Consider the following 27,925-nt stretch of genomic DNA (forward strand, 5'->3'; position numbering starts at 1 on the left):
GAACTTGCCCGGCGCGGCGGGATGGAGCCTCCCGGCATGGAGTACTTCTGTGACCAGGTGCAGCAGAAGGACGTGGGCCGCAGGATGCAGGTCGGCCAGGAGCTGCTGGAGTATCTGAGCGACCCTGCCAGGTCGCCGGACCTCGAGCAGGACCAGCAGCGCCTCGACAAAGTGGTCGACGAGTTAACGGGATGGGTCAACTCGAGTAATTTTAAGGTAAGGCTGGCTGGCGAGGCTCGGTGGGGGACCGTGATTCGTCATGGTGGGGAGGAACCCAGCTCCCAGTTACTTTTCGGTCGGAAACGAGCAGCAATAAGACTACAGGCATACCTGGTTTTATTCCCCTGCACCCTGAGAGATTTGGAAATTCTTTGGGGGGGGGGTGGTTAACATTTTCCTTAATTCCTATTCTTCTGTTCTAAAATAAGTGGTAGGTGTGGTTTTTTTGTTCTGTGCTTTTATGTTTGGCTAAAGAAACGTTGTATCATTGTAAAAAGAAATTTTTTTTAGATCATCGGATTTTGTGTTTTTTATCCTGAAACAGGACAGGTCGTGATTTTTTTTTTTTTTTGAGCTACCACTCCCTATGATGTCTGTACTTGGGTGTAACGTTTCAAGGGATTGCCATTATTTTCTGTAGGCCGTGAAGGGTGCTGTTTCACTGGTTGTGTATTATGCCATGTATGTTTTATAGAATTTAATGAGCGATTTGCTGCTTTGGGTTCCCCTTGTAAATTTTAAAAATTGTCTATGCTGTCTTTAGGGTACTTTCTTATACAGGAGAAGTTATATAGTATCTTTACAGCAACTCAGTGATGACTCAACGCTTCACATTTTTTGTGCGTTTTTGGCTGAGCTACAAGAAGACGGTAATTATGTTGGACATGCGGGGGAGTAACATTTGTAAATTTTGCTGGTGCTGGTCAGCCAAGAAAAGGATTGACAACGTAGTTTTATTATCAAGGGCAATCGTGCTCGCCTTAGCGATTATTTATTTATTTATTTTGGTGCGGTGTGTAATTGTGATTGCTTTGCACTTCCGTCACCTGGTGGCAGTGTTGTTCTGCAGTGCTGAACCTCGGGTCTTTTAACTGAAAATGAGATCCGCCCTTCTGTGTGCACATACTCCCTAAGTTGCTGTCTCGTCTACGAAAATCATTGATTTACAGTTAGGACTTCTGGACTTGACGTGTATTAAGGTTATTGTAGTCTTTTCTATTTGCTTGAACTGAGGAAGCAAGTAGTCTTTTTTAATCCTTTAACTTTACAATGCTGTGCACTTCACAGCATTTGCACTTTGTACTTGTAAGACTGAGATCTGAAAATAATCAAGTTCAACTCTTTGTCCGTATGATTTATTTGTTGGAAGCATATCCATTATTAAAGATCAGGTCAGTTTGAGAAATAACCTGTGTTGGCTGAGTGTAATTTGATTTGCTTCTAAATCCCTAATCTTAGGGCAGATGTCGGTAACAACTTTTAATGTGAAACCTAGGCAAGTTTTTTAAAGTACCCTTTGGACATAAGGAGGAACTGGATACATTTGAGTTCTCCTGTTGAGATAAATAAAAGTTGTTTCCTACACTTTTAAATCGACAAAATGGGGAGTTAATACTTGAAACTCGCTTTTCAAGATGTATTTTTCATAAAGCAATGATCTCCTGCTTGCTGTTGATGTAAGGTGACAGTACTCCTTGGCTTTTGGGACTCTAGGACAAATAAGGAATATGCAGAACTCCAGATGGCCTTGTACTATGTGACTGAGGCTTGTGAAGAGTGCTACAAATTTTAAAAGTAGTATATTAAAAATAGTTTGCATAATAATGTAAGACTTTTCTTCTGTTCCATACATCCACTTATTGGTAGGTCTTTGTGCATACAAAGTCCTACTTCAAAGGATGTTATATGCATAATGTTAATTGCAAGAGTACGATTGCTATGCAGGGTCAGTGTCGGTCATGATTTATTTCAGCGTTCCTGTCTATGGTGGTGACTGCTAGCATCTGATGCTTCAAAATGGGAATCAGGAAACTTCTGGAGAATTGTGGTTTGCATCTTACATGCATGTATTATCTTACACAAGCACAGATGTTATATGTTTAAATGTTAGATTTTAGTTTGTTATTAGACTCATGGGCTGAATGCCATCATAGGGTAATGAGTTTCACAGGCTTATGTGTATTCTCAAGGAAAATATTTTAAAAATAATCTTTGTTTTTAGTTACCGTATTTTTAATAGTTTGCTAGTGACCTTTTTCTTTGCTGAGCGATGGATATATAGAACATCTGAAATTTCTGTTTATCATCTCTTTCTTCTTATGTTTTGCTAAAGGCCTTGCAGGTCTTCAAAGCTCTGGAGTAATTAATCCCTCCTTGTTGACGTGGCTGTCTATTTGAGAAGTAAGATTGGCTGGCAGCTGGCTTATTTACCAGAACTGCTGAGCTAAAAGAACAGGAGTGGCAAGTGGGGAATACTGGAGGAAGTTTTGAGAGGGTGTATTTTTTTCCATTGTAGGTGACAGGTATGGATGATGAATAACTAATGAAACTGGCCTTGGATGTGCCATGGTTTTTTTTCTTTCTGGGAAAACTTGGGTCTTGCATGCAGTGCACTCCATGCAGTGCTGACCATTCGGAAAGAGAGGATGCTTGGTCAGGGAGCTCCAGGTTCAACCTCATGCTGTGTCTGAAAAAAGAAATTTATTTGAATTGTTGCTGTAGGAAGTCTGTGCCTCACATACCAGAAGGGAAAGGAACTGGAGGGAATAGGAATTGAGAGGGTTGCTTTGACTGACTTGATGAAAACTAATGGGGAAAGGAGAATCAGGGTTCCGTAAACAAGTGTAAACTCCTTACTGGAAAGGATGAATGAATCTGCCTCAAAAAGGTACCAGCCACTTAAGTTGTACTTTTGCATTTTTGAAGTCTGCAGCTATTTACAGTATTTAATAAACAAAACTTAACTGGCAGTTTCAAGCTAAGAACAGCAGATAGATGAACTCAGATTTTTCCCTATCTCTTTGAGGCAGAAAACACAATTACCAGTTTCTCAGTTACTGATGAATCAGAAAGGTGGGATTAAGAATAGGTATTAATTCATTTGCTAATGGGATGGAATACTAGTGGAAGGTTGTAGCAGAACACTGGAAGTCTCCTTAGAGAAGCAGATGAATCATTTTTAAAGACTACCCTTACTGGTGTGTTACCAGGACTTTAGTCAGAATATCTATCGGAGTTCTTATACAGTTAGTAATAAAATAGCTTCCAAAAACTATTCAAAACCTTGCAACACCAGGGAGTACACAAAAGATACACCTAACTTAGCTTTTATTTTGGACCTCTTTAGAATGAAAGAGTTAATCACTAAACTGGAAATTGGTTGCTTAGCATCCTGGTATCATGATCTGGTTATGTTTCATATTGATTAGGACTTTCCTCTCTTTTCTTGTAACATAAAGCTTTGTTTTCTCAAAAAGACTGTTTTCCCAAAACTGTGAAGAACAGTGAGCATTGCTGATATTGGAGAAAAAGGAATAAGAAAAAAGGAATGAGTTTTGAGGGTGTTTTTTAAGGAACAGAAAACTTACACCTAAAAGTATTAAGAGAGTTGGCTGAGGAGATCTTTAGTCAGCYGGTATTTGTTCTCCTCAAACTTTGAGACATCTGGAAATCTCAGAAAAATGGAACAATACTAATGTTTTGGTTCAGGCATTCAGGTAAACTGAACCGGATAAGTCTGTGCCAATTAGCCTATAATTAGTTCTGGGAAAGAAAAATAGGAAAAACTGACTTGGGATTCAACTTTTACAGAACTGAAGCATGGAAATAGTGGCAACTTGCAGAAGCTTATTTCCATTTTTTCTTGGGTACTGTACTTTCTGGTCAAACTTCATACAGAATGTTAAAACTTCAATCAGTAAATTCATTCCCCTTTCTGAGGGTACGGCTATCACATCTTTCTACTACTGATAGATATTTACTGGCTTTATTGGGTTAACCTGGATATTTGTCTCTGTATTTATGAGATTTAATCAACAGATCTCTTATGCTTCTCTTAAATTTAGCAGTCATTTGAAAGAATTACAAGATTGTCTAACTTTTGTATAATGTGGTGGGTGAAACAATCCTGTTTCCTAGCCAGATAAATAAACAGTCTGTAAATCTGCTTTGAGACTTCTGCTGAAGAGTTGCTGGAGGAGAAATATTACTTTTCAAGTAGAGTTCTGCAAGGCTACTCTTGGCTGTTAGCATGTGTTCTTTTTTTTTTTTAAGCCCACAGAAATTGGTTAGCTGTCCTCCTAAAATCTAATTTTTGAGCAACAAAGCCACCTTTCTGTTCTTTATGCAAATTACACCTCATTGGTAGTAATAAGTACTTGTGACTAAAATTTTGGTAGTTTATTGAGCAAATTTTTATGCAAGAAGAGTAATTAGCAATATTTCTGACTTACAGTCATCTCTGGATTTCTTATCTTTGTAATAGATATTCTGTTTTCTTTTATCTGTGAGCTGCAGTAGGAAAATAAGAAATGGTCACTTTTTTATGTCAGAGCAGCAGATTGATTACCACGCAGAAAGAACAATCTGTTTTCACACTACTTATTTCTGGTAGCGTGGATGATCTGTTTCTTTGGGGCAAATCCTTGGAATATCTTTAATTCTTTGCTTCCTGTAGAGTGGGATTTTCTTAGCTTTGTTCAGATCACAACACCAGATATGGAGAGATGCTAAAATATCAGTATTGCTATAATTGAATTTTTGTATTTTGGTGGTTTGACAGGTATTTATTTTGGTTTGTCCTTAGTTCAACAAAAAGACCAGCAGGAGGAGCTTTTAGCTTCCAGAGAGGAAGGGAACCATCAACTACAGTTTTGCAAATACTTAAGACATAAATAGCTAGGACTGTCTGAAGTACTGGCAAAGAGATATCGGCAGCAGTTGGTGACTTTTTTGATGCTATGTAAGTATGTGAGGTTGAAGCCAGAATCCAAAAATTACTTGGATGAAATGGAGATGCAGAGATCTGAAAAAAGGGAAGTTCAGAAATGACAAGGACAGAAATCCTACATTTTGGCAAGAATAATTAAATACACAAATGCAGGATGCAGGACGTGATTAAGTAGCAGCTCGTAAGAAGAAAATATGTGGATTATTTTGGACTGGAAGTTGAATGAAAGTCAACGTATGCTGCAGAAAAGGCAAATGCCATACTGAGTTGTACAAACAGGACTATAACCTGCAAGATGGAAAAATGGAATAAATAAGTTGATTCCTCCCAACCTTTATTTTTCAGTTACCATGTAGATCCTTGTATTTCCCTAGTCTTTATTAAGAAATATTGGTAATTTAAATGTCTCTTCCTCTTGGTAGAGAAATGTTCAACTTTGAGCTCTTACTGAGTTTCATTTTTCCTTTCTGTTCTGTTCCATTATCTTGGCTACATGGGAGCTACTATCCCTATTTCTATATAATTGAAGTAAGTGAACTTTCAGGCTTTCAAGTTGTATGATTTGGTCTGTCCATGTATGCCAGGAATCCAATTTTAGTTTTCAAGCTCAGTGATTCAGTTATTTTTCTTGAGCAATAGATATTATTTTTCATGTGTTATTTATGTTCTATTCATAGAATGTAAATAAACAATCAAACATTAATCAAATAAATCAAGCAGATCTCTGGGAGGGGGGAATTGCAAGAAATTTTAATTATTTTAAGTTTAATTAAAACTCATTTTGTCTAACCTTTAATTAGAAATGTGGAATATATAGTCCCAAATTCTCAGGGATCTGCCTTCTGAAGTGGAATTCGCAGTTCTCAATTAGTTTGTAGTTTCAATATTTGTAATCCAGCCTAATTGTAGTCCCTGTTTAAAAAAGCAGCTCTGCTTCTGCCTTGGTCATGCTTGTCACCTTTGTTCTTGAGGTAAAATGTATATATATACATATATATAGATGTATTTCTTTTTCTTTTGGATTAGTTTTTCAGTGTTTCAGCAAGCTGATTTGACTGGTGCTGTAGGAGCTTTATGTGCACCAGATCAAATGCACCTACAAGTCAAGAAGGGGAACAGGACTGTCCCTTTTCATGGTAGCCTGCAATTTAATTGAATTTGGTGTGACATGAGACCCCTTAGCCCAGCCCTGTACAGGGAGAAGTACATTCTTCAGAATGACATTCATGACAGTCAGTATACGTGAGCCGTAGCTCAACATGCTTTCTTAGCAGTGTTGCTGATTTAAGCAGTTTCTTTCCCTGGCTGCCGAATTCTGATAGTGCGTCATCCCGTCATTGCTCCAGTGGGGATGTGAGGCTGCACAGTAAACAGGTCCAGGGAAGTGATCTGGTTGAGAAAATGCATTATCTTGCTTGTTTGTCAGATTCGTTTCCTAAACTGGGTTACGATTCAGCTGTATAAACACTTGTCCCCTCACAGTAGAGGAGCTGGTGCAGGGGTAGGAATAACTAGCAGAAAATGGGAGTCACTGAATGTTTAATAAACACAATTTAGATGAGAGGGTATGGGAGAGAAAATAAGAGAGCATGGGCACAACAAGAATTACATTCTTTTGGAAATACAAAGTTCTAAAATGAAGTGTGATGGTAAAACAAAAAACTTTTTTTTTTTTTTTTTAGTATTCCCAAGAGAAACACTATAAATCTCATTTTCTTCCTTCTGAGTCCTGCTTTTCAAGAGGCTTGTTCTTTAAATTTTTTGCCCTGCAGCAAATAACATTTAAGCCAGACCCTCTCAAAAAGAAAATGGCTTAGGATGTCAGGTGTTACTGTATCATATGCTTGTGTTTTGTCCTCGCTGTCCCTGGAAAAACGGGTATGAAAATTTATGGTAATGGTCAAAGAAGAAACATTTGGCATGTCCTCATTTTGTGGTTGAAAATTTTTTTTTTAAATTACCACTCTGGTGCCTCCCCACCCCCTGCATGCAGCTTCTCTTGAGTATTCTTGGAAAGCTTTCCATCAGGTTATCTGAAGTAAATTTAGAGAATATTCTTCAAAAAAAAAAAAGTTGAATTTATGTTTGGATATAGATCTGAGCTGTTATTTAGCTTGTTTTTGATATGTCTTCATATGAAGCAAATGAGTTATTCCAGTACACTGCACTTCTGAAGAGTTAATTTGGGAGTACCGATCCTTATATTGTCCACAGACTGCAAAACAATTCTGAGATGATGCTGTTGTCTGAATTCAAGTCAATTTGAAGATTATAAGAGATTTTGAAAGAGTAAAGAGTGGTAAACGTTTGAGTGTTATATTTTCAGGGTTTTGATTGGGTACATTTTTTTTGATTAATGAGGGGAACATTTTTGTTACGGTTCTCATCATGGGAAAGAGCAGGAAAATAGAGTTTGCATAAGCTTTTAAAATTTTTGACAGCACTAGGCTTACTTGTTTTGTCTGCTATTCAGGAGAGGTCAAAATAACAAGGACCTCCCAGATCTATGCCTGTGGAGAAGGACCTCTGAAGAAATCAGGCCTTTTCAGCAGCAAAGTTTACTCATAAGTCTCTGGATAAATATGGGTGATTCATTTAGGCATCATCTGCTAGTATGGTTTCTTAAACTGCAATGCTGAAATGATTTGTGGTCAGTCATCACAGAAAGATTAAGAAAAGAAGATGATTATCATCAACTCAGGAGGTTTGATGGTCTGTACTCCTTTCCAGTGATGACTGCAGTTGACGTGTAGTTTTATCAGTAGCAGAGTTGACTCTTTCGGCTCCAGCCTGTGGGGTTCTTAGTTTTTAGTCCAACCTGTAGTTGCAAAACATTGCTTTAAAGTCAGTAAACTTTAATTATTAGATAGAGGAGGCTCTGCATTTGCTGAAGAACTGTATCATTACCTTCCCCCCACCACCACCACCACCCTTTTTTTTTTAATCTGTATGTTTCGGTACCAAAGAGGAACATGCAGTGAAATGTCAGTCTTCATTCACCTGTTGCCCTGTTGCTTCCCTCTACTTACTACTCAAACAAATAGTTGAGCATGAAGGCTTTCTGGTAGATTACCAATACGCCCTCTCTGTCCCTGCAGTGTGGAGAGATATGATACACATGAAAACATACTGTACACCTCTTCGAACTTGGGTGCTGTATGTACCCTTGAAGGTGAAAGAAGCCAGAGAATGGAAATAATGCCTTCTTGTCAGCTAGAATATCTAAAGTATAGATGATACATTTGATAGCTTCAGCAGCTGGGATTGCAATTTTGGTTGCTGTCAGCAGAGGTGGCTGCCTGACTGATGCAGAATGGGAAGGTTGCACCAATGCCCTTTCTTGTACAAAGGAGAACAGAGTCTGAAGACGACCTGGCTGGGACTGAAGAAGAGCCTGGGAGGGAGAAACAGCCTGGGGAAATGGAAGCTTTGTTCTGCCCATAGAACCAGGCACAGTCTTTGGGCTCTGGGCGATATTTGGGTTATGAGGGTGCATGGAATGAGTCAAGAGGGTGGGTCTCAGTTGTTGTTGATCTGGAGAAAATCGGAGTGGAAACAATAAGGAGAGGAAAAAGCTGTTAAATATCCTGCAAAACAGGAGAATGGGAATGTATTCAGAGAGGTGAATAAAGTGGGCAAGGAGTAAGAAACTTAAAGTGAAGCAGAAGAGAGTTACTGATAACCATAATTGTCACTAGGGTGACAGGAAGCCCAATTTCTCAATAATTTTACAATATAAAGTAAATCTCTCCAGCAAAGGAACTTGATGGAAGTTCCTTTTGAACTTCTCTCCCTCACAGTAAACAAACAAACGAAAAACAGATACGGTTCAGATCCTATGATCAAATCCAAGGACACCCACAACTGACCAACTCCAATTCAAGTAAGCTTAAATTTCTTTTCTGCTGTGAACCTCAAAGGCAGTAGTTAAATGCCTCAAACAATAGTGAGCTGTTGAATCAATCTCAACATACAAACCCACCATTACTCATGTTTCCAGTTCTTGAAACGTTTATTCTGTACCAACTTACCAGTCTCTTTCTAGGCACCAGGCAAAAGGCTTAATGTATACAAAGTAAGACATAGGTCCAAAGATTTTTATCCCTGAAGAAATAACCTCCTATTTAAGCCAGTGGGAAGAGCCACAATACTGGTGAGAGGCTTCTCTGTTCATAGCAGAGAGATGCTGTTGGCACTTGTTTCCACATAGTGTCTGAGAGCTTGGAACTTTTTCTCTTGCGGATCAGTTCTGCCTCGACTCTGTGGTTTTCTTGAATGCTGCTCTTATGACCCCGTATGAGTTGATAATCCTTGCTTAATGTAGTCTCTCAGGACTGTTGTGCTGTGTAAGGACTCCTTACATAGGACGACTGCTCAAATACTGAATGGATGATACCTGCCAGAAGATGCTGAAATTTAGAACATTGTGTGCTGAGCAGAGGAGTGTTGAGACTGATTTACAAAAACTATTGATGGTAGGTTTTTTGGTATTTTCTGTGGTAGTATGCTTCAGCAAAATTCAGCTGACTTTTCTTTTGAGTTGCGGGATGGGAGCCAACTTTGTAGCAACAGCACTTTTCCGTTATTTCCAACCTGAGGTCACATCGTATTGTCTCAATATACAAGTACCGTAAGGGCTTATACCTTTTTCTTTTCAAAGTTGCAGGCCTCTGGCCATCATAGAGGACTCTGTATGACCTAAAGGGATAACTCATGTTGTAGAGGGTTGCTCCTTTAAGCCCTTAGTAACCTGTTCCCTTACCTCTTCTGTGTAAAGACTGCATGTTTAGTAGCTGTTACAGAGGATTTTGCAGCACAGTCTATGTTAGTTTTGTATTTCTAAAAGCCAGGGTTAGTCTCGTGTCTCATTCTGACTAAGCAAGGTAACTTTTCAGAGCTTTATTTAATCTTGTGCAATCTAAACAATATATTTTCATACAGTAAGGACATCACAAGACAAAATTACTCGTCAGGATATTTATATTGATAATATTTACCAAGGTGCTTTTTGCACAGTAATTATTGAAATAGAACCCTTACTGTGTTCCTTAAGCAAATAATTGATAGACTTTTAGTTACAAAGAACCGATGCCATATTGACAACTGCTTGAATGGTTAATCAAGATAAATGTGATTCTTGTGTTGTAAGAAGTGACTGAACTTTATCCATTCACAGGGATACGAAAACGTGGAGTTTGCGGGCAGTATCTCAGTGGGTGCTCTTGATCAAAATAAAATACTCCTACACAAACGAAATGCAGGTGATCAGAATCTGTGTTGGCAGTAACAGTCACAATAGGATAAATAGCCAATTCTCTGGTAGTTACCAAGCCTCTGACCCTTAAGTATGTGAAGGTTCAAATCTTCCATATGGTTCCTGTTTTTAGCCAGGTCAGACTAAAAAAACCTAGAGGCTATGCTTGGAGGAATTCATTAAAAAATACTCTCCATCTTATTAACAACTTTTCTTTGGTATCAGTGAAGAGCATATCTGTTATAAAGTGCAGCCATGCATATTTCCCATGCTTTAAATCTCTGAACGGCTGTTGTTCAGAAAGGTAGAAGTCTTAAAGATGATTTACAGAAACAACTGAATTTGTGGAGAAGAGAGGGAGTCCCAAAGCACCCTTACGGAAGGAAAGGCTGCAGTTTGTGCACTAATAGACACCAGAGTACTCACACAGGAAAGGTACCTTGAAAGTTGTCACTAGGAGAAAAGTCTAAGGTGGAGCTTGTAGTTAAAAACAGATCCATAAGAAAACAGAATATATACCCAGAATAAGTTTCCTCTTAATTTGTCTCACATATCCTTCTTTAGACTGAGATTTTGTCTCAAGTCTTGTATAATTTGAGAATCTGGAAAAGAGCATTGAAGAAAAGAACTTTTGGGAAACCTTGATATTACCATAAAAGCTGTTTTATATATGTATTTTTTGTCTAACTAAGCTATAAATTATAATCTTCTGTTTTCTTGTCCTTCTAACTCTTACATGCAGTCATTTGTTGGCAGCATATTAATTTAAGCCAGTGATACTGTTTGCTTGTTTTTGCTATTCTCAGTTATAAAAATGTGTAAATTTGCAAGTGCCTGGCACTGAATTTGGTACTTCCTGCTTACAGGGAGGTCTACTCTACCAATGCTGAATTACTTAATACTTGTTTAATTATGTGCTTTCTTTGGAATTAAGTGTTTGCTTCAGAATGGCATTCTACAGGGGGCTTATTGGCCTGGTTTCTTGTGAAAACAAAGCTTGTGTGATCCTCTGTGTGTGGGCTGTGTGTAGTCATATTAATATCTCTTCAAATTGTTTGTGACTGGTTGGCTAATGTGGACAAATTTGACAGATAAGTGTCTTAAGGAAGACAGTTCTTGAAGTAAGTGTGGTTCCAAGTTTTATGAAAATAGACAGCTAATAGAGGGGAGTGATTCTGCTCATGTCTTTGTGGGGAAAAATTGCAGTGTGGGTATACATCTTAGTAGAGCATAGAGAATTAATTTGGAGGAAAACCCCTTATGAATGCCCAAGCTTCAGGAGGTGCCTCATGTGGCATTTGTGTCTTCATAGGCAAAAAATTCAGTCAACTACAAGGTGTGACAATGTTCTGATATTTAAAAAACTGTCTTGGGAAACTGCGAATGAAGTCCTGGTACAATATGCAGGATACTTAAGAGGAAAAAAAAAAAATCAGCATCCTGACTTGTTAAAGTTATTTGGTTGAACTGATAATTTCTGATGATATTTTTTTGTTTCTAAATTAGTAGATACTGTCCTCTCTCACCAATTTTCTGTTCAAAGATGGGATCTTTCTCACAACCACAGCTGTATTTTGAACAAGAGCAAATGAAGAAAAATAAAACTTCCCTAGCTTAAGAAGCAGGTAGATGAATGGTGTGGTCTGAACTGCTAGGGGAATTAGCAGCATTAGGTTTTCTTAGTTGTTCTCTTTTGGGAGTTGGGAAAATAAGTTGCCAGATTCAGGTAAGCTCTTAGCATCTGGGAAACTGTTTTGAACCATGTTTTTCCAGCCTGTGTTCCCTCTCAAAGCTATTCAATGCAAATTTTACTTTGAAATTAATTTAGGACTTGTATGTAGGGGTTTGATTTGTTTGCTTTGTGTTTTTAAGCTGTTTGCTTCTTTTGAGTTTGGATATGTTTTCTTACAGCAGCTTAGGAGCCTGGTGGAGGGGACAAGGCTAAAACAGTATGGCTGTTCTGGTGCATGGTGCTTGTTCCAAAGGAGTTTTGATTTCCAGTTACTACTGAGCTGAACTCCTGGGAGTCATCTTTTAAAGAAAATGGGGAATAGAACTGCAGTCATAATATACAATCCAGACAAAAATTAAGAGCTTTTTCCAGCTCCTTAATCCTCCTATTATTTATCTGAATTTTTATCATTTGTAGTTGGAAATACATTAAAACATTGCATTTCTAACTCTTATTTTCTTTCTGTGCTAAATAAGTCCTGAAAAATCTGAATGGCACTAGTATATGAAAATATTACTGATCTATTCTAGACCTCCTGAAAACTTTGTTTTAATCAAAGCTTTTAGGAATTATCAGCTTTCTGATTAGAACTTTCATTATCTTTAGACTGATACAGTGTTTCAGCATGTTTGCATGTATGTCCATAATTTCTTTTAAGATAAGGATTCTTCAGTGATATGTTTTGTATATCTAATGCTTTTTTTTCAACAGGTGGCATTACTGGGATTAGATGTTTTAGGTGCCTTTGTCGACAGACTATCAGGACGCTTTAAATCCTATATAGGAACTGGTAAGTAAAATATGACCATTTTTTCTTCTTAAAACCAAAAGGTAGAAGACGTACTTTTTTTTTTTGCATTTATTGAAGCAATGATAGGTGAAACATATTGAAAACCTTCTGATCTAAATATAGTTTCAAACAATGTCCGAGGACATAAATGTATTGGCAGAATTTAGGGATCTTATTGCTGTCATTGGAATTTGAATAATTCTTACAATAACTTGTAAATATTTGTTGGTCATGTAACTATTCATCTGTACATGGCTGTTGTGATTTTTAAAATTCCAGGAATGTCTTTTCTGTAACTAGTTTCATGCTATACATTTGCTTACCATACCCCAAGACTGTCTTATCTGATAATGGCATTGGAACATAAGAGTGTTACCTTTAACTTGTATTAAAGATTGGAGGTTTTATTTGTAGATCATCTTAATTGGAGCCTTATGTTTGCTGAAGTCTGTGTCCTCAGAGAGGACCGTGCAGTCCACTTCCTGCTAGATAACTGGACTCTAGCTATCAGTAGTCTAAACTTTTGGGGGGCAAAAAAAAATCCTACTAGCAGGAGATGTTTACTTGAATGAATTTCAAACTAATGGATCTACATGTGCCTGAGTATAAAACAGTTGTTCTCAGAAGTATGAGTAAACTAATCTGTTCAATTTGGTGGCTTGGTTGCTGTCCTTGAAAAGAGATTGTGATGCTACAGCATTAACGTTAGTGTTTTATCACTGCCTATTTTTACCAGAAGTTTCGAGTTTAATGTCCTTTTCCAAAATTTGTGTGAACTATTTTGCAACTTCCTTGTTCCCACATCCCCCGCTATCTCAATTTGTCTGTCAAAAGCTTCTCATTTTTTGAGTTTCTACTTTTGTGTTTAAAAGTCAAGAAATCAGCAACAATTTGAAAATTTAGAAATATAAAATACAGTTTGTGGCAAATTAAAGCATATTTCAGGAGGCTGTAGAATATTTTTTCTACTGCAGTACAGTGTTAAAAAATTTAAATCTGTTCTGTTGCAGAGGATTTTTGTTTGGCTAGTTGGTTTTGTACAGGAGCAGCATCAGGAGTCTGGGGGCATATTGTGCTGTGCAAAATATTAATTTCTATATTGTTTCCATTTGTAATTATAAACAAAATTGGAGTAAATTCCTGAAGCCTAGTCCTGTTTATGTCCTAGTGCTGGGTAGAACTTAAAACTACAATAACTTTATTAACGTTTGGAAATCCTTCTTCATTTCTTCAATGTCTGTATTAAGTGTGAACTATTTTGGTTCGTACTTAAGTACCTCCAGTGAGAGCACTAAATATTTTGTCCCAGTATTTGAGTATTTTGAGGTTATGAGCAAATTAAAGATTATAATTTTCATTCTCAGTAGCACATGTACTGAAACAAAAACAAACTAAAAAACCCAAATGAATACTGGCATTAGATGACTCTGTCGAACATATGTAGCATCCGTGGACATATGAAGCTGTATATTTCAGAAATAACTTTTAGAAAAGCTGAGAAATAGTACTGCCTTCAACTGGAATTAGTCTTCTGAACATCTCTAAAATTAAGACCTGTAGAGTGTTATGCTAAGTATACAAGTCACTGTTGTGCATGGTCAACTTGTATAAGCATAACGGGTGCTGAAAAGTCAATACCAGTGAAGGCAGAAAAATAATTATTTTCCTTTTTTTTTTTAAATGACTTCTTAAAGAGTGATTTATGATGTGTGTTCCATTCAGTTGGTAGCTATCTCACCAAGCCTTACAGGGAGACTCTAGATCATTTTTTAATTTTTGATGGTGAAGCAGTAATACAAAAACTTTATTGTAATTGTCTGAAAGTGTGGGTATTTGGAGATTCATGAGAGCAATAAAAAGCAGACTGATGAGCAAGAAAACTGCTTCCCTTAATGAAGCTTACAGAACCAACAGCTTTCCAAATCATGTTGGTATGATGTGCTTTCTCTTCACTGTAAGAAAGTCTCAAAAGTTGCTCTGAAAGTTGTCAGATCTAGTTGTTATTTAAATTGTTAGGCAAATCAGGCCACTGCTCAAAACATGATTCATTTCTGTTTTAATAAAATTTCTTGGAATTTAAGGCAGTATTATTCTGTCCCAGCTTGTTAATGGTTGCCAGTTTCCTACTAGCATATTTCCTGAATAGATGCTTATAAACCCATAAGCTTTCCTAGCTTTTTTCAGCTCATCACTTATGTATTTTATTGACTTTGACCTTGTATGTTATCTATGTACAGGTTGTATCAGTTAAAATTTTTATATAGAGAGTGTGTTTGTCAAAACAGTAGGTCTTAATTTTAAATGGGAGATATGCCCTGTGTATCCATAAGAATGATGCCATAAGAAGGCAATGGTAAGCCAAAAAACAGTCAACCCCCTCCCCCCCAAAAAAAACAATTGCAATTCCACAAGATTTTTTTTTTTTTAATGTGTTCATATTGTACACATTGCAGTGATTATAAATGAGCAAGACCCATTTACTGTTTTTCTTGTGTGAAATCACTTCTTTGGCTTTTGATGTAGAGGGAAGAAGACGTGGACATTATCCAGTAGTTTCTTATTGCATCCTGATCTGTGTAATATCATTACTCTGTTGTACTCCATATTCGGTCTTGCCGGATAGCTGATAAATTTGATGACTGTCACTGTGCATCTGAGCTGTTATACAAAATCTTTGTGTGGGGGATAATGCTTTTGTCTATGGGTTTTTTTGTTTTTTTTTTTTTGTTTGTTTGTTTTAGTGAATCCATTTTGCTCATTAGGAGTCTTTAATATGGAAAAAAAACCAGCCCCAGCCATCTCAAGCAACTTTGAAATCCTTCATGAAATAAAAGTTTGTGTAAGCAAATTATATTCTGTTGACTCTGCCAGTTTAGGCTCTAACGTAATTCAAGATTGGCTCTAGTAAGTCAGACCAAAGACCAGTGTCTGCAATGACCCATTTGCAGTTGCCTAAAGAAGAAAGTAAGTACAGGACAAACATACAGTGATAATGTCTTCAGTATGACCTCCTAGTTGTCAGCAATCTTGCAGTTTAGGGTCAGCCGAGACAGATAATCTTTAGTGTCTAACCTGCTGCCCTTTTTTTCCACAAGTTTATCTAGTTGCTTTTTGAACCCTCATAGACCTCTGGCATCCACAGCATTCTGTAGTAATGCTTGATTGTATGTGGTCTGAAAAAAATTCTTGTGTCCTTTTGGATTGGCTGTCTGATAATTTAAATTAATGCTTGCTAAATCTTATATTAAAGAGGTGAGCCGTCATTTCTTATCAACTCCACTGCCAGTCATGATTTTACACATCTTTTTATGCCTCTCCTCTGCCATCGTTCCCCCTGCCATAAGAGTCCTGAGCTAATTGTTTCTTCTACAAAAGTTGTTACATATTTTTTAATGTTCATATTACCCCTTTCAATACCATTCTATTGTAGTGTTTTTGAGATGAGGGAGCCATCACAGCTTAGATGCAGCATATGTGGCATGATGATGTTTGTTTTCATTATGTCATTTATTCTTTTTGTAATAATTACTAATAATGTATTTGCTTGTTATGCTGCCGCTGAAAACTGACCTAATATATTCATGAATATATCTACTGTAACATCCTAAGCTCTTTCCTGTGTAATGATAATGGGTTTAGATCAGTAATCCAAGGTGATGTCTCTTGCTGCCTGTCCCATGCATTATTCTGAATCTATCCTTATAGTGCCTTAATTCCAGTAAGACCCCTTTTGAGAACTATTTGCAAATCCATCTGCACTCTGTCAACTGAGTTAGCTTTGTCTGTGTGCACAGCTGTTCTTCCAGAGGGCTCTTACAAGTTTGTGAGGTATTATGTCTTTTTATGAAAGCTGTATTGTCCCTCTTCTCTTATGTTACAGCTTACTCTGTGTTTACTGAGTTTCTTACAGATGCTAGAAGAAACTCCTTTTATTTCATACGTCTGTGCTCTGTTACATCTCAGTGATGAAAATTGCTTAGAAGTAGGGAAAAAAATCCTCTTAAGAGTTTTTTGTTTTGTTTTCCTGAAACTGCTTTTGCACAAAATTTCCATAGACAAACAGTGGGGAAGAATCAACTATTTATGCAAACTATCATCTTAGCGTTTTTATATCTTGGTTAGTGTCCAATTAGGGCACTGTTTGATGTGAGCATAGTTAATGCGGTGGGTAATCGCGTATTGCAGATTAACAATTCTCATTGGTTACATGAAGAGAAAATAAAGGTCATGCTACTAAGCCTGAAAATGTTGGGAAATCTGAAAGCAAATATTCTTCAATTAAGAGACAAGATTGATATAGCCACACAGGAAATCTTGTTAGTAATTTATGTGGTAGGCATTTATTTCGTTGTGGTTTGGTCTAATAAATTTGGATATATTATTTTTGGAAAACAAACATAATAGAACTTTTCCCCACAATTTAATTATTATTTTGAAATACTCAAAATATAGTTAATTTCTAATTTGGTTACTGCAACAGTCATTACATTCTCACTGAAGAACAGGATTGCAGCATGAATAAATCAATGGAAGATGTACACGTAAAGGACTCGCTATGTAAAGTTTTGGTTTTATAGCAGTATTTTCTGTCATAAAAGATACAGAAATTTAAATGTGTTTTTTGTCTTACAAAACAGCCTTAATTTTTGGCAACCCTGAGATGTTCTTATTCATGATTGTGAACTCAGGAAATAATGGAATTATAGCGTATTACTCAACCATAATGTGTCAAAACATGTTTTTTTCCCTGTTTAATTTCCTGTTCAGTTATCATAGGGACAGACTTCTTTCAAGTGCAGAAGAAAATAACTGATGTGGCTTCACACCCACAAAAATAGCAGGCTTTTTGCTAAGAAATAAAACACATGCTTGCTTTCTTATTCTGTCTGTCTTTACAGCCTACATGTAGGCCATAAATTAGATTTTGGCGAAGTCAATACAGTAGCTTCAAAACAGATGCTTTCCAATGCTCTGAAGAGTGCATTAGTGATCTTTCTATTGAAGTATATTGAACTGCCCGATAAGAGGGTTAGTTCAGTTTCCCAGGCAACAATCTAATGTTACAGTACCTTTCTTCCAAGGTGTTACCCTTTTCTGATTAACCACCTTGCCTGCTCTCTGCTGCTGACATCAGTGTTGGGAGATCTGGAGACACAAATTAGAATATTATTATTATGTCCAGTGAAGATGCTTGAAAATACTTTACAAGCAATATATGTCAGGATATGTGTTAGTTCATAAACCTAGAGAACTAGGTTCTGGAAAAACAGAGCAGATTAAGGAGTATTTGATACAGTGTTACATCTTGTAGTATTGAATATCTACTGCTTGTTCTGTGACTAAAACAGAGGATTAAAACAGCTTGTGTAAGAGTACATATTTGTTCTGTCCTGTTCTGTTTTCCCAGGTGATGGCATCAATCATTAAAATATTATATGTTAGAAGAAAAACTGAGTGCTATAATTGTGTACAAATGTGATAGGATGATAGAGCTTTGGAAAAAATAATCTTACTTTTTCCTCTAGTTTCATTTTCTAAAAGGAGTGAATGTTATCTTGCTCTCTTTCCCCATACCAGTTCCTAACCCCTCCTTGCAAGTCCAGTCAATGAAGAAAATGTTAGTTATTTACTGATGGTTTTTCAATCCTCTTCAGTTCATAAACAAGGTTAAACAACCAAGTCCTTTGACTGTACTGATGTAGGAAATGCCCCCTGGACTTAGGCCAGCGGTCCTTGGGGCCAAGTGTTCAACCCCTGTCAGTGGCAATGTGAGCTGGGCCTGGCTCCCATCTCTGGTCCATTCCCACCCACACATTGGATTATAGATGTTGGAGGGTACATCTGTGCCTGTTGTCTAATCCCTGTTTGAACCTGCTGTGACACTACCTACCTTCTCTTGTTCTGTGATGACAAATTCCGAATATTCACTGTTTTAAACAAAACAAAACATATTTTTAAACTCTTCTCCAGTATTTTCAATATTTCATGAATGACATGGGTTTCTAATATCATCAATTTCTACCATCAGAATTAAGTCTGTGATGAACAAAAGTGACCAGTACTTCAGAGAGCTTTGTTTTTAGGGTACACAACCAATTTTTAGATGGCATCTCCTGAGAAAATTGTAGCATTTAATATAACAAGCCATTTCTGAACCTTTATGCCTAGATTGAGTACTGCATTGAATAATGATAAGAAAAAGGTAATAATGTTGCAATTAAATGTGATTTTGTCCAAAGAATAGGAGAAGATAAAATACAGTACAATAAAGGAGTATAGATTCTGTTTCAGTTTTAATAGTTTGCCATGATATATTTTGTCTGCATATATAGAGCATATATAGAGCTATTCTTCTACATTGCTGTTCATTTTCATATACAACTTTGCAAGATGTCATAAAATATATTTTTAGTTATCTGCAAATTAAAGGAAAACTATATTTGACACTTATGTATAATATGTATGTACACACACATGTATATATGTACATACACACACATACATTTATTATAGCAGTTTCATATTCTTCATGCTAGTGTTTATGGTAAAAAGAAACCAGTGGGCAAGAATAATTTTGGAAGACTATTATAGTGCTGTATACTAAGATGTGAAACCCTTCTAAAGTACTTTAAGTTCTTTTCAGGTAGTTTTTGGAAGTGATGAAAAATATTTTCAATTAGATTCTTCATAACAATTTGAACTTTTTTTTAATTTATTGCCATAATTAGGCATGCAAGTGTGTTGCTTTTTTTTTTTTTTTTAGCACTTTAGCTACCACAGTCAATGTGCTTAAGCAGCACTGCTTAATTTAGCTAAACATATAAAAATCCTCCTTGGTTCACTGTGATTTGCAATTTTTTTTTTTTTTTTAAGTAGTTGTAAGTAATTGCAATGGGCAATGATTTTTAGAGTGTGAGATTGGATTAAGAGTATTTGGTGCCAGAATTAAAAAATATTTCTGTTTGAGAAAGACTGTTTAGGTCAGTGTCATCTAGTTTCTTAATTTTTACTTGTTTTTTTTTTCTGTTTAATAACTGTCATGAAATTTTTTGGAGAAGGCTTAAAAGTGAAGTTTAATCAAGATATGACTCTTTAATTTGTGGTTTTTTTAATCATGTATGGAAAAATATTTTTCTCCACAGTGTGAAAATGAAGATCTATTTTAACATGAGCTACCATGGATATATAACATATAGAAAAATATTTGACTTTTCTTTTATAGAATATTTGAGTTTTAATTTTATTTCCATATTGAGACTAATGGCTTCATCTACTCTAGAATCCCAGATTACAAAAGCTTATAGAACATAAACATAAAATCATGCATTAATTTAGGCTGGGATGGACCTTTGGAGGTCATGTGGCCCATGTCTCTGCTTAGAGAAAGGCCAGCCTCAAAAGTTAGACAAAACTTGGAAATTAAATCAAGTTGCTCAGGAAGTATAAAGCAAGCCTTTCTATTTATGTGAGAAAGGTCTGTCTCAAAGATACCTTGTTGCATCTACATGCAAGTCAGGTTTTGTGTGACATTGATTATTCACTTTCCTGCTTATTGACCTCAGGAAGAGCTGTGTTAGGTATATATTGTAGGGTTTTGTTCTTAAAAATATGTTGAATATTTTATATTTTTAAGGAAGTAAAGGTTTTTGAAAGAGGACTCAATTCTTTGAGTTTTTTTCCTCAAGAATAGATCTTCTGAATTGCTTTTATATTTTCAAATTTAACAACAGCAACAACAACAAAAAACTTTTCAGGGATGCAACATCCCTGAAAGTCCTTCAGTTCCCTCTACAGTTAATGATCGATTAGTGATTGCAGTAATTTAAGCTGATTGATATTCATAGCTTATTTAAGCTGTTACTTGTGTTGTCTTGGTGATTGATAGATTCTTTAATGCCGTAATTTAAAAAAAAAAAAAAAAGATTTTTTCTATAGGGCCTTTTAAAGCTCTTCATGTTCTGGCTGGCAAGCGTAGGAATTTATTAGTAGTGAGTATGAGTTTCACCTGAAGTGATTCATGCTAGACTGATAAGTCCTGAACTAGAATATCTTCTGTTTACTGTCTATGGATGCTACACTGAAGAGGCCTGATTGCTGTATGACACCTGGAAATGCAATGTCATCAAATAAAAGTAGAGAAATCCTAGTTTTGGTTTCTGTTTGGTTCTAATGAATATAGTGCTGTAAAAACTTAGCCCAGAGCTAAAGTTTTCAGAAGATGACATGGACATGTGTTCTCTACCTTCCAGCTTTCCTGCTGCTCTAGTATACCCACCTCTTTAAAATCCTCGGGCTCTCTTCTCATGTTACCTGAGACCGAGACCCTGATAGGTTCATGAATATATCATAAAATAAATGCAAATTTCTTTTCCTCTCCAGTATGATTGATGAACGATATACCTCATTAATCCACTTAATGATTGCCTTAGTTGCCTGCTGGAAAGGTCTGGAGAGGCATGTTTATGTGTCTGAGACAGCTATTGATTGAACTTACATATTCAGGACTGGACTTTTTCTTAAGAAGGGAAGAGAGGAATATTAGAAGGGGAGCAGGGAGGCCCTGCTGCCCCCCTCACCTCTAAAAGCCCGTTAAAGGGCCTTTGTTTAAAAGTAGCCTTTGCCAGTGTTAGTCTGCCAGACTGGCCCTGTTGCTGGCCATGTAGGAGCCTCTGAGATTCCTTTCTCTCCTGTGCATCTTATCCATAACAACAGTGATTGCTCTAATTGCTGAGGCAGCTGTTTCTTCTCCTTTCTTTCTAATATTGGCAGCAATTTAGTGCTGTTGCCTGAACTGGCAAGGTTTCAGAAAAAAACTAGAAAGACATTGCTGCCTAGGTTTAACCTCTGTTTCTGTCCCAAAAGCCTTTTCCTTTCAAGTCTAAGATGTGAAGCTGGGCTTTTTAGTAAGAGAATTTTTGCTGACACTAATGTTGGTTTCTTGGGAAAGATTCTTATTTGCTTAATGTTTGGAGTTTTTTTGTAAGTCTTTGCAATTGCAGCTCCAGGTGGAGCAGACACGGACTACCTAAAGCTGATCCATAGAAATGGGTAAGCATGAGAGGGTAAACATAAAACAGACATTTACAAAGAGTAGGTAGAAGTGTTCTAGAGAGATGGAATAAGGGGGGAGCTGTGAGCAATAATACAGACTTAAAAGCTCCATATTTGTCTCGTAACAGAAGGAACTCCTGTTAAAGTTTAACAAAAGGAAATTGTTTGTGCTACCTATGGCATTCACTGCTGCAGGGCATGCTCAGGATTTTTTTTTTTAAAGAAATTGGGTACCTTTCTAGGCACTGACTTCTCTGATTTACTTGTTTATCGTCTTCTGTCCCTGTAGAGAAAATAAATATTTAATCTCTCAAGGCTGTACTCTGACTCTCCAGACTGTTTTTGGCCTTAACTATTGCATATGCTATCCAACTACTAGTGATAAGTGTTATGTGAATTTGTATAAAAGAAAAATTTTTTTAGGTTTACTGAGCCAAGAACAGGAAGACAAATGATGAAAAAGAAACCAATTGGATAGTAAGCTGTGTCAGGGTTATAACAGAAGGGTAACTATTTATGCAGTTATAAAGGAAAAGATGTAAATAGCAGCTCAGTTGCAGCTGGATCAGGTGGAATTAATTTGTGTGCTATAGAATATGTTTACTAAAAAATTTAAGTTTGTTTAATTAAAATATAAAATATAAAACCTTTCTATAGCAATATAGAAATCTTAACAGGAAAAGCTCTGGAATGACTGGCAGTGATAGGAAACTTTACAATAAGCTAAAATATAGTGAAAAGGCAAATCCAATGGGGTATAGTACTTCTTGGCTATGCAAAGAATAACCAGCAACTCTACAGAGAGAATCAGAGCCTCTTCCATGTAGTGTAACTTTTTTCTGCATATCAGCAGAGATAAATGAAAGAAAAAAAAGTTGTCATGCGTTATTACCTTTTCCAAAATCTCTTTGAAATAATTAAAGAAACTGGGTGACAGTGAAAGTAAACTGGTTAAGATTAATATAAAACAGTAGGAATGCATGAATCCATACTGAACATGGCAAAAGGCTATATACTTTACTGTGTAACTTGATAGGATACTATCATTTTGAATACTACTTCCAGGTATGGCCCTATTTCTCCTTCCTCGCCCCTCTTTAACTTAAACAACATCTGTTTGAGATTAAGTTGCACACTGATGCCAGAAATGACCAAATGCATACATGTGCATTGCAGCATAATGAAGGACAGTAATGGGGATGAGAAAGCATATAAAATTTAAATAAAAATTATCAGCCAAAATGATAGTTCAGTTGTATTTGGAAAAAAAAGTGGGGGGAAAAAGGCATTGTTTTTAGTGATTTATTTTCTGGTTATCCATCCTGTGGGAGGTAATAACACTCTAATATTTTGAAGTAGAGACTTTAATTTTGTCAGGGTGCCCTTGTGTTGCAGGTATGACTTTTGCTATCCCTGATAGGGATAGAAATCTGCTTAAAGTTGGCCAGGTTATAATCCTTTTACAAAATCTCAGTACACAATGCCCAGTAGATACCTGTTAATATGCCCAAATCTCCAGCATCTGCTCCTGTTGAGTTGCTTACGTGTCTCTTACATACAAGTCTATCAACAGCAAGAGTTATCATCTTCACTGAATGTCTGAGTATGTTCTCGCTTCATCCTGTTGCCAGATAAAAGCTGTCACAAGGGAGGGGCTGGAGTAAGGGAGGTGGGAAACAGTGGTTGGGGTAGTGAGTGGGCAAAGCCGCTGCTTTTAGTGGTAGTGTTGGCTTACCCTGACTTAGAGCAAAAGCTGGTGTTGCACTGCAGCCTCTGAAGCTCAGCTGTAATTGCAGCTTTGGGCTGAGGTGAGGTTTCTTACCTGACCCAGAAGTTTTTGTGTGCTGTGATCTTGGCTGGACTGGGCTAGGGTGGAGCGAGGAGAGGCCGGGAGGCACTGAGTGAAGGTTGGACAAGAAGGTGTAGAGTAGGAAAAAGAGAGGGACCAGCAAAACAGGTAACTGGGATGGACTTGAGTGTCTTTAAAATGTGCAAGTTTTTAAGTAGGAAGACATGCTTCCCACTAACTTTATCCATAGAAAGGATAGCTAACACAATTCAGCTATTTTTCACTAATGCAGAAAAAGTAATAATATAAATAGCTCTCCCTAGACATTAATAACATTGAGAGGAAAAAGTGATGAAGGCATTAGGAATTCAATTTGAAATATGTTTAGAGTTCTCCTTTGGCTTCTAGTTGAACATTCTGAAACTTCATAGATATGCAACCAGCTTAAAAGAATTTCCTGTTAAAGTTTATTCTGACAGAAAAGATGGACTACCAAACTGAAAACTAACTGGTGGTTGGCATCATGCAACAGCCTAATTTCTTTTTTTATATGGAAACAGAATATATTATACCATATATGGGGTCTTACAGGAACTTCAGGTTTAGAAAAAAATCTAGCCTGTAGACTTTTGGATGCCCTAACAGCTCCAGTAGCTGGTAGCCCCTCGAAGAGCTCCGTGAATGACAAAGGTTGGTATGTTTAGCAGCTACAAGCACCGAAATCTGCAGACTGCGTCATAGCTTAGTTAAACTCGGTGATCTCATCTCTGTTCAGTCTGCCTAGTAGTTGTTCTCTGTGCTTGCTTTAGTGGTTTCAGCAGGGCCCTGGTATCTACAGCTCTGTGAACTGCCTCAGCACGCCCTAATTGAAAGAACCATGTTCCAGCAGGATTGGTATTCACTGTGATTCCCTTCACTGGAGCAGTTCTCAGTGTTTTGTTTCCTTCTTTGTAAAGCAAGGATTGCCTTAAAATGTCCAATATTCAGTCCTTTGTAATAGATGTCACCTGTAACTTATGGTACAGGGAAAAAAGAGTTTAACAGTGCTTAAAATAGTCATACTAATATCGTTGGAGAGAAAAAAATATTCAATGAGTATATGAGTAATTGGAAATTTAGGAGGGGTCAGTTGAGTACTCCCGAAATTCACCACTTCCGCCCTGAAGAAGTGTGGTGTTTGTTTTTTGTGTGTGTGTGTGTGTGTGTGTTCTCAAAATGAAAAAAAAAATTTTTTTCAAACTGAGACATGTCTTGCACAATGCTGATCTAACCATTCATCCAAATAACTTTCCTAAATATCATAACATTATAATTACATCTGATAAATGATATTGCTGGATAAGCAAATAGAAGATCTCGCAAGTCTTGCAATGATTTTCATTCTAGTGACTTCTGATTTTAGGATATGAAATCATCTGCTGTGGTGTAATTTCAGTTAAATGTTGTATAAAGACATTTGTTTTAAAATAGTACCTTTTATGGATACTCCTGTGGGAACTCAGCCTTACTTCAGTATGATATGCTTTGTGAATGGGAGGATTTAAAAATTTTAAATTGCCATAATTAAACAGCAAAATCGCTCTGATTTGGAAACAGTCCTCTATCCTATCCCTGTTCACCCCCCTCCCTGCCCCCCCACTCCTCAGGTCTTAGTATTCTTTTTCAGAAAAGCCAGAAATTCAGAAGCTTTTGTTCTTCTTTTTGAAGATTAAATTGAAGTCATTCATACAGCTGTTAAGATGACAAGCTTTTTCTTTTTAGTCTGTTGGAAGATACTGTGTTCTTCAGTTTGTCTGATGCATTATTCTTAGTCTTGTAATATATTCAGAAATACATTTAAGCCTTTACAATATTTTGAGCAACTTAAAACCAGTTTTTATTTTTGAGTGAGATGTATCTTAAGGATATTTCTTGAAACAGATTTAAGTATTGGAAAATCTTCAATGGTTGTTTCTTCTTTTTTTTTTCTTTTTTTTTTTCCTTTAGTTCTTCTACCTTTGATAGATCGTATGGGAGATGCCAAAGACCAAGTTCGAGAGCAAGCACAGAATCTTATATTGAAATTGATGGATGAGGCAGCACCACCCATGGTATGATTACTTAATGTAGATTCAGATGTAGGCCTTTATGGCGCTCATTACTTATGCATGAGTTTGAATATGTCACAATTATGACTACTGTTAATGGCGTCAGTGTTAAGGATATTCTTAATGGATTAACAGTGGTGCACTGTTCAGCTTCAGTTGAAGATAAAAATCTGGCACAGTGCATTTCTGCAGTTTTTGCATATTATAGCTAAATTTGGAGTAGATGTTTTCATGTCATGTGGCAAGAGTTTGTTTGCTAAAGCATATTTGAAGCAACGTACTGGTTTTGAATTTGCATAATGGGAATAAATAAGTCTATTTTTTTAATTAGCTTTGCACCTGACTGTGGTAGTCCCACAGTTGAGACAGTGGATTCTAATTTAGAAAACCTGGCTTTCTAGATGTATGATTAATTTGCTGTGGGAACCTTTGACAAACTGAGATTGTGATAAGTTGCCCTCTGCCTTGTCTACTTCTGTTGAAGTCTGAGTTAAGCAAACCTTTGTACAGTACAATTCTGAGCACTGTGTGGCTCCCAAGTGCTAAATGTAATATTCCTACTTGCATGAGTCTGAAAAATGTAGGATTACTTAACAGGATTATATTGTTTGAGTAGTGCTATAATTCAAAACTCCAGGGACTCTGGTCATCAGTAGGAACTGTTACTCGTCTTTTTAATTCCTCCTAATAAAATCTGTTTCTGAGTTTAAGTGCAGAAGTTAATAGGGAGCGTCTTCATTTTGTGAACCTCATTTTGCTTAACCAAATGAGGTTTTGTGACTGCAAATTCCTGACTCTGTTCACAAGGAATGTAATTTTGCAAACTCCATTTGTAGTAAGAAAACTGTTCTTGATTGCTCTGCCTGCAGGATAGGAAAAAACCAGGTTGTACGTCAAGCAGCTATAGAAACTTAATTATCTCTGATCAAACACAAAACATTTTCAACACATCATTTGGTCATGGGTCTGAATGATGTTCAGGCATCAAAGTTTAGTAATGTCATTCACAAAGCCTTGCCTTTATCTGTCCAAGAGTTTCCGGTTTTAATTGTATTCATAGACAGGAGACATCACAGCAGCTATTTCATGCCTAAGCACAAGTGCTTCACAGGTGGCGTGTTCTTGTGTCCAAGATGCTCTGAAGTATGCGGCATGGAGACCTGAAAGCACACCTGCCCCCTACACTACTAGCATTTGGATAAATGCACAGCATAGCATCTTGGAGACACTTCCACTTGTGCAATAGCTGATAAAAAATGTGGTGATACTTGCTTCGTATGATAGGCCTTCATCATGAAAGAATTTTGGATTACCAATACATCTTTCAGTTTCTGAAGAGAGCCTTAATGGTTAGACTGTACACTAAGATGAGAGAAGCTTCCATACCCTTTGTTGAAGCTTGCCCGCAGTGTAGGAAAGCATACAAGATGCATGGGGGTCCAAGGGAGAGTGTATGTAAATTAGAGAAGACATAGCTCTTCTGGTACCTCCCCTGGCATGAGAGAATCCTGGCTTCAGATCTTTGCTCCCAGGACTGCTTATGTATTTTCACTAAAAATTTGGATGAAATGCATAAATCATCCTCACAGCAGGGACCAAAACAGAGAAGTCCTTCCTGTGCCTCCAACCTGAGCTACAGAGTTTTAGGCTCCCTTTGCTGCAGAGAAGCATCCCTTTGGAAGAGTTGGGTGGAATCCTTTTTTTTTGGATAAGACCCGTAAGTCTCTTGCTGATCATCTCATCTGGTCTGTTCTAGTGTGTCCTTGAATACTATTTAATTTGTCCTGGAGTAAATTCCTTTGTTTTGTTGTAAATGTGTTCAAAAAGGAGGGAGGGGGGGGAGTTGGGGTAGCTGGCTGTAAGGGTGGAGGGGAAGCAGCAAAATCAGAATATAGCTTGTATAAATGCATAGATAGGGCTAAGGGAGGTTGATACCAGCTGGTGCTAGCAAGTCGTCTATTGCATGCAAGTTGAAATTTCTAAGAAACTGAATTTCTCTGTTTAAAGTAATTTGATTCTTAAACTGGGGTTAATTTAGTAAAAGTTAAATTTCTCTTCAGTCTCTGCTTTGTTTCAGTACTGTACAGTTTCCTCTCTACCTCTGTTTTTGTACACCTGGAAAGGCGACTTCCTTTTTTTCATATTTGTCCTGGATGATGGGCTAATATTGGAAGGTTTTCTTCCATAAAATCCTGTTCTTTATTGTTAACCTGTGCAGTTTTGCATGCAAGCCATGTTCTGCTTGTCTAAGGCTTGTTTTCTTTAAGTGTAATA

At 37.0% G+C, this 27,925-nt stretch overlaps 1 protein-coding gene across 10 annotated transcripts in view; it reads left to right on the top strand.

Moving 5' to 3' along the window:
- The first annotated feature begins 6 nt into the window (after window positions 1-6).
- The window catches only part of CLASP2 (cytoplasmic linker associated protein 2), a 153,306-nt gene continuing 125,387 nt past the window's right edge, over window positions 7-27,925 (top strand). For 9 of the 10 annotated variants that reach the window (XM_026081301.1, XM_026081289.1, XM_026081295.1 and 6 more), the window contains exons 1-3: window positions 7-216; window positions 12,646-12,724; window positions 25,551-25,654. In XM_026081301.1, coding sequence (XP_025937086.1) covers window positions 22-216; window positions 12,646-12,724; window positions 25,551-25,654 — 378 coding nt within the window. In that variant the 5' untranslated portion in view covers window positions 7-21. Of the gene's footprint in view, window positions 217-12,645; window positions 12,725-25,550; window positions 25,655-27,244; window positions 27,369-27,925 lie in introns of those variants that run through there. The other variant, XM_026081299.1, reaches the window with a different exon arrangement.

The sequence above is a fragment of the Apteryx rowi genome, unplaced genomic scaffold, assembly GCF_003343035.1.
Source record: "Apteryx rowi isolate R43461 unplaced genomic scaffold, aptRow1 scaffold_540, whole genome shotgun sequence".
NCBI classification, from domain to species: domain Eukaryota; kingdom Metazoa; phylum Chordata; class Aves; order Apterygiformes; family Apterygidae; genus Apteryx; species Apteryx rowi.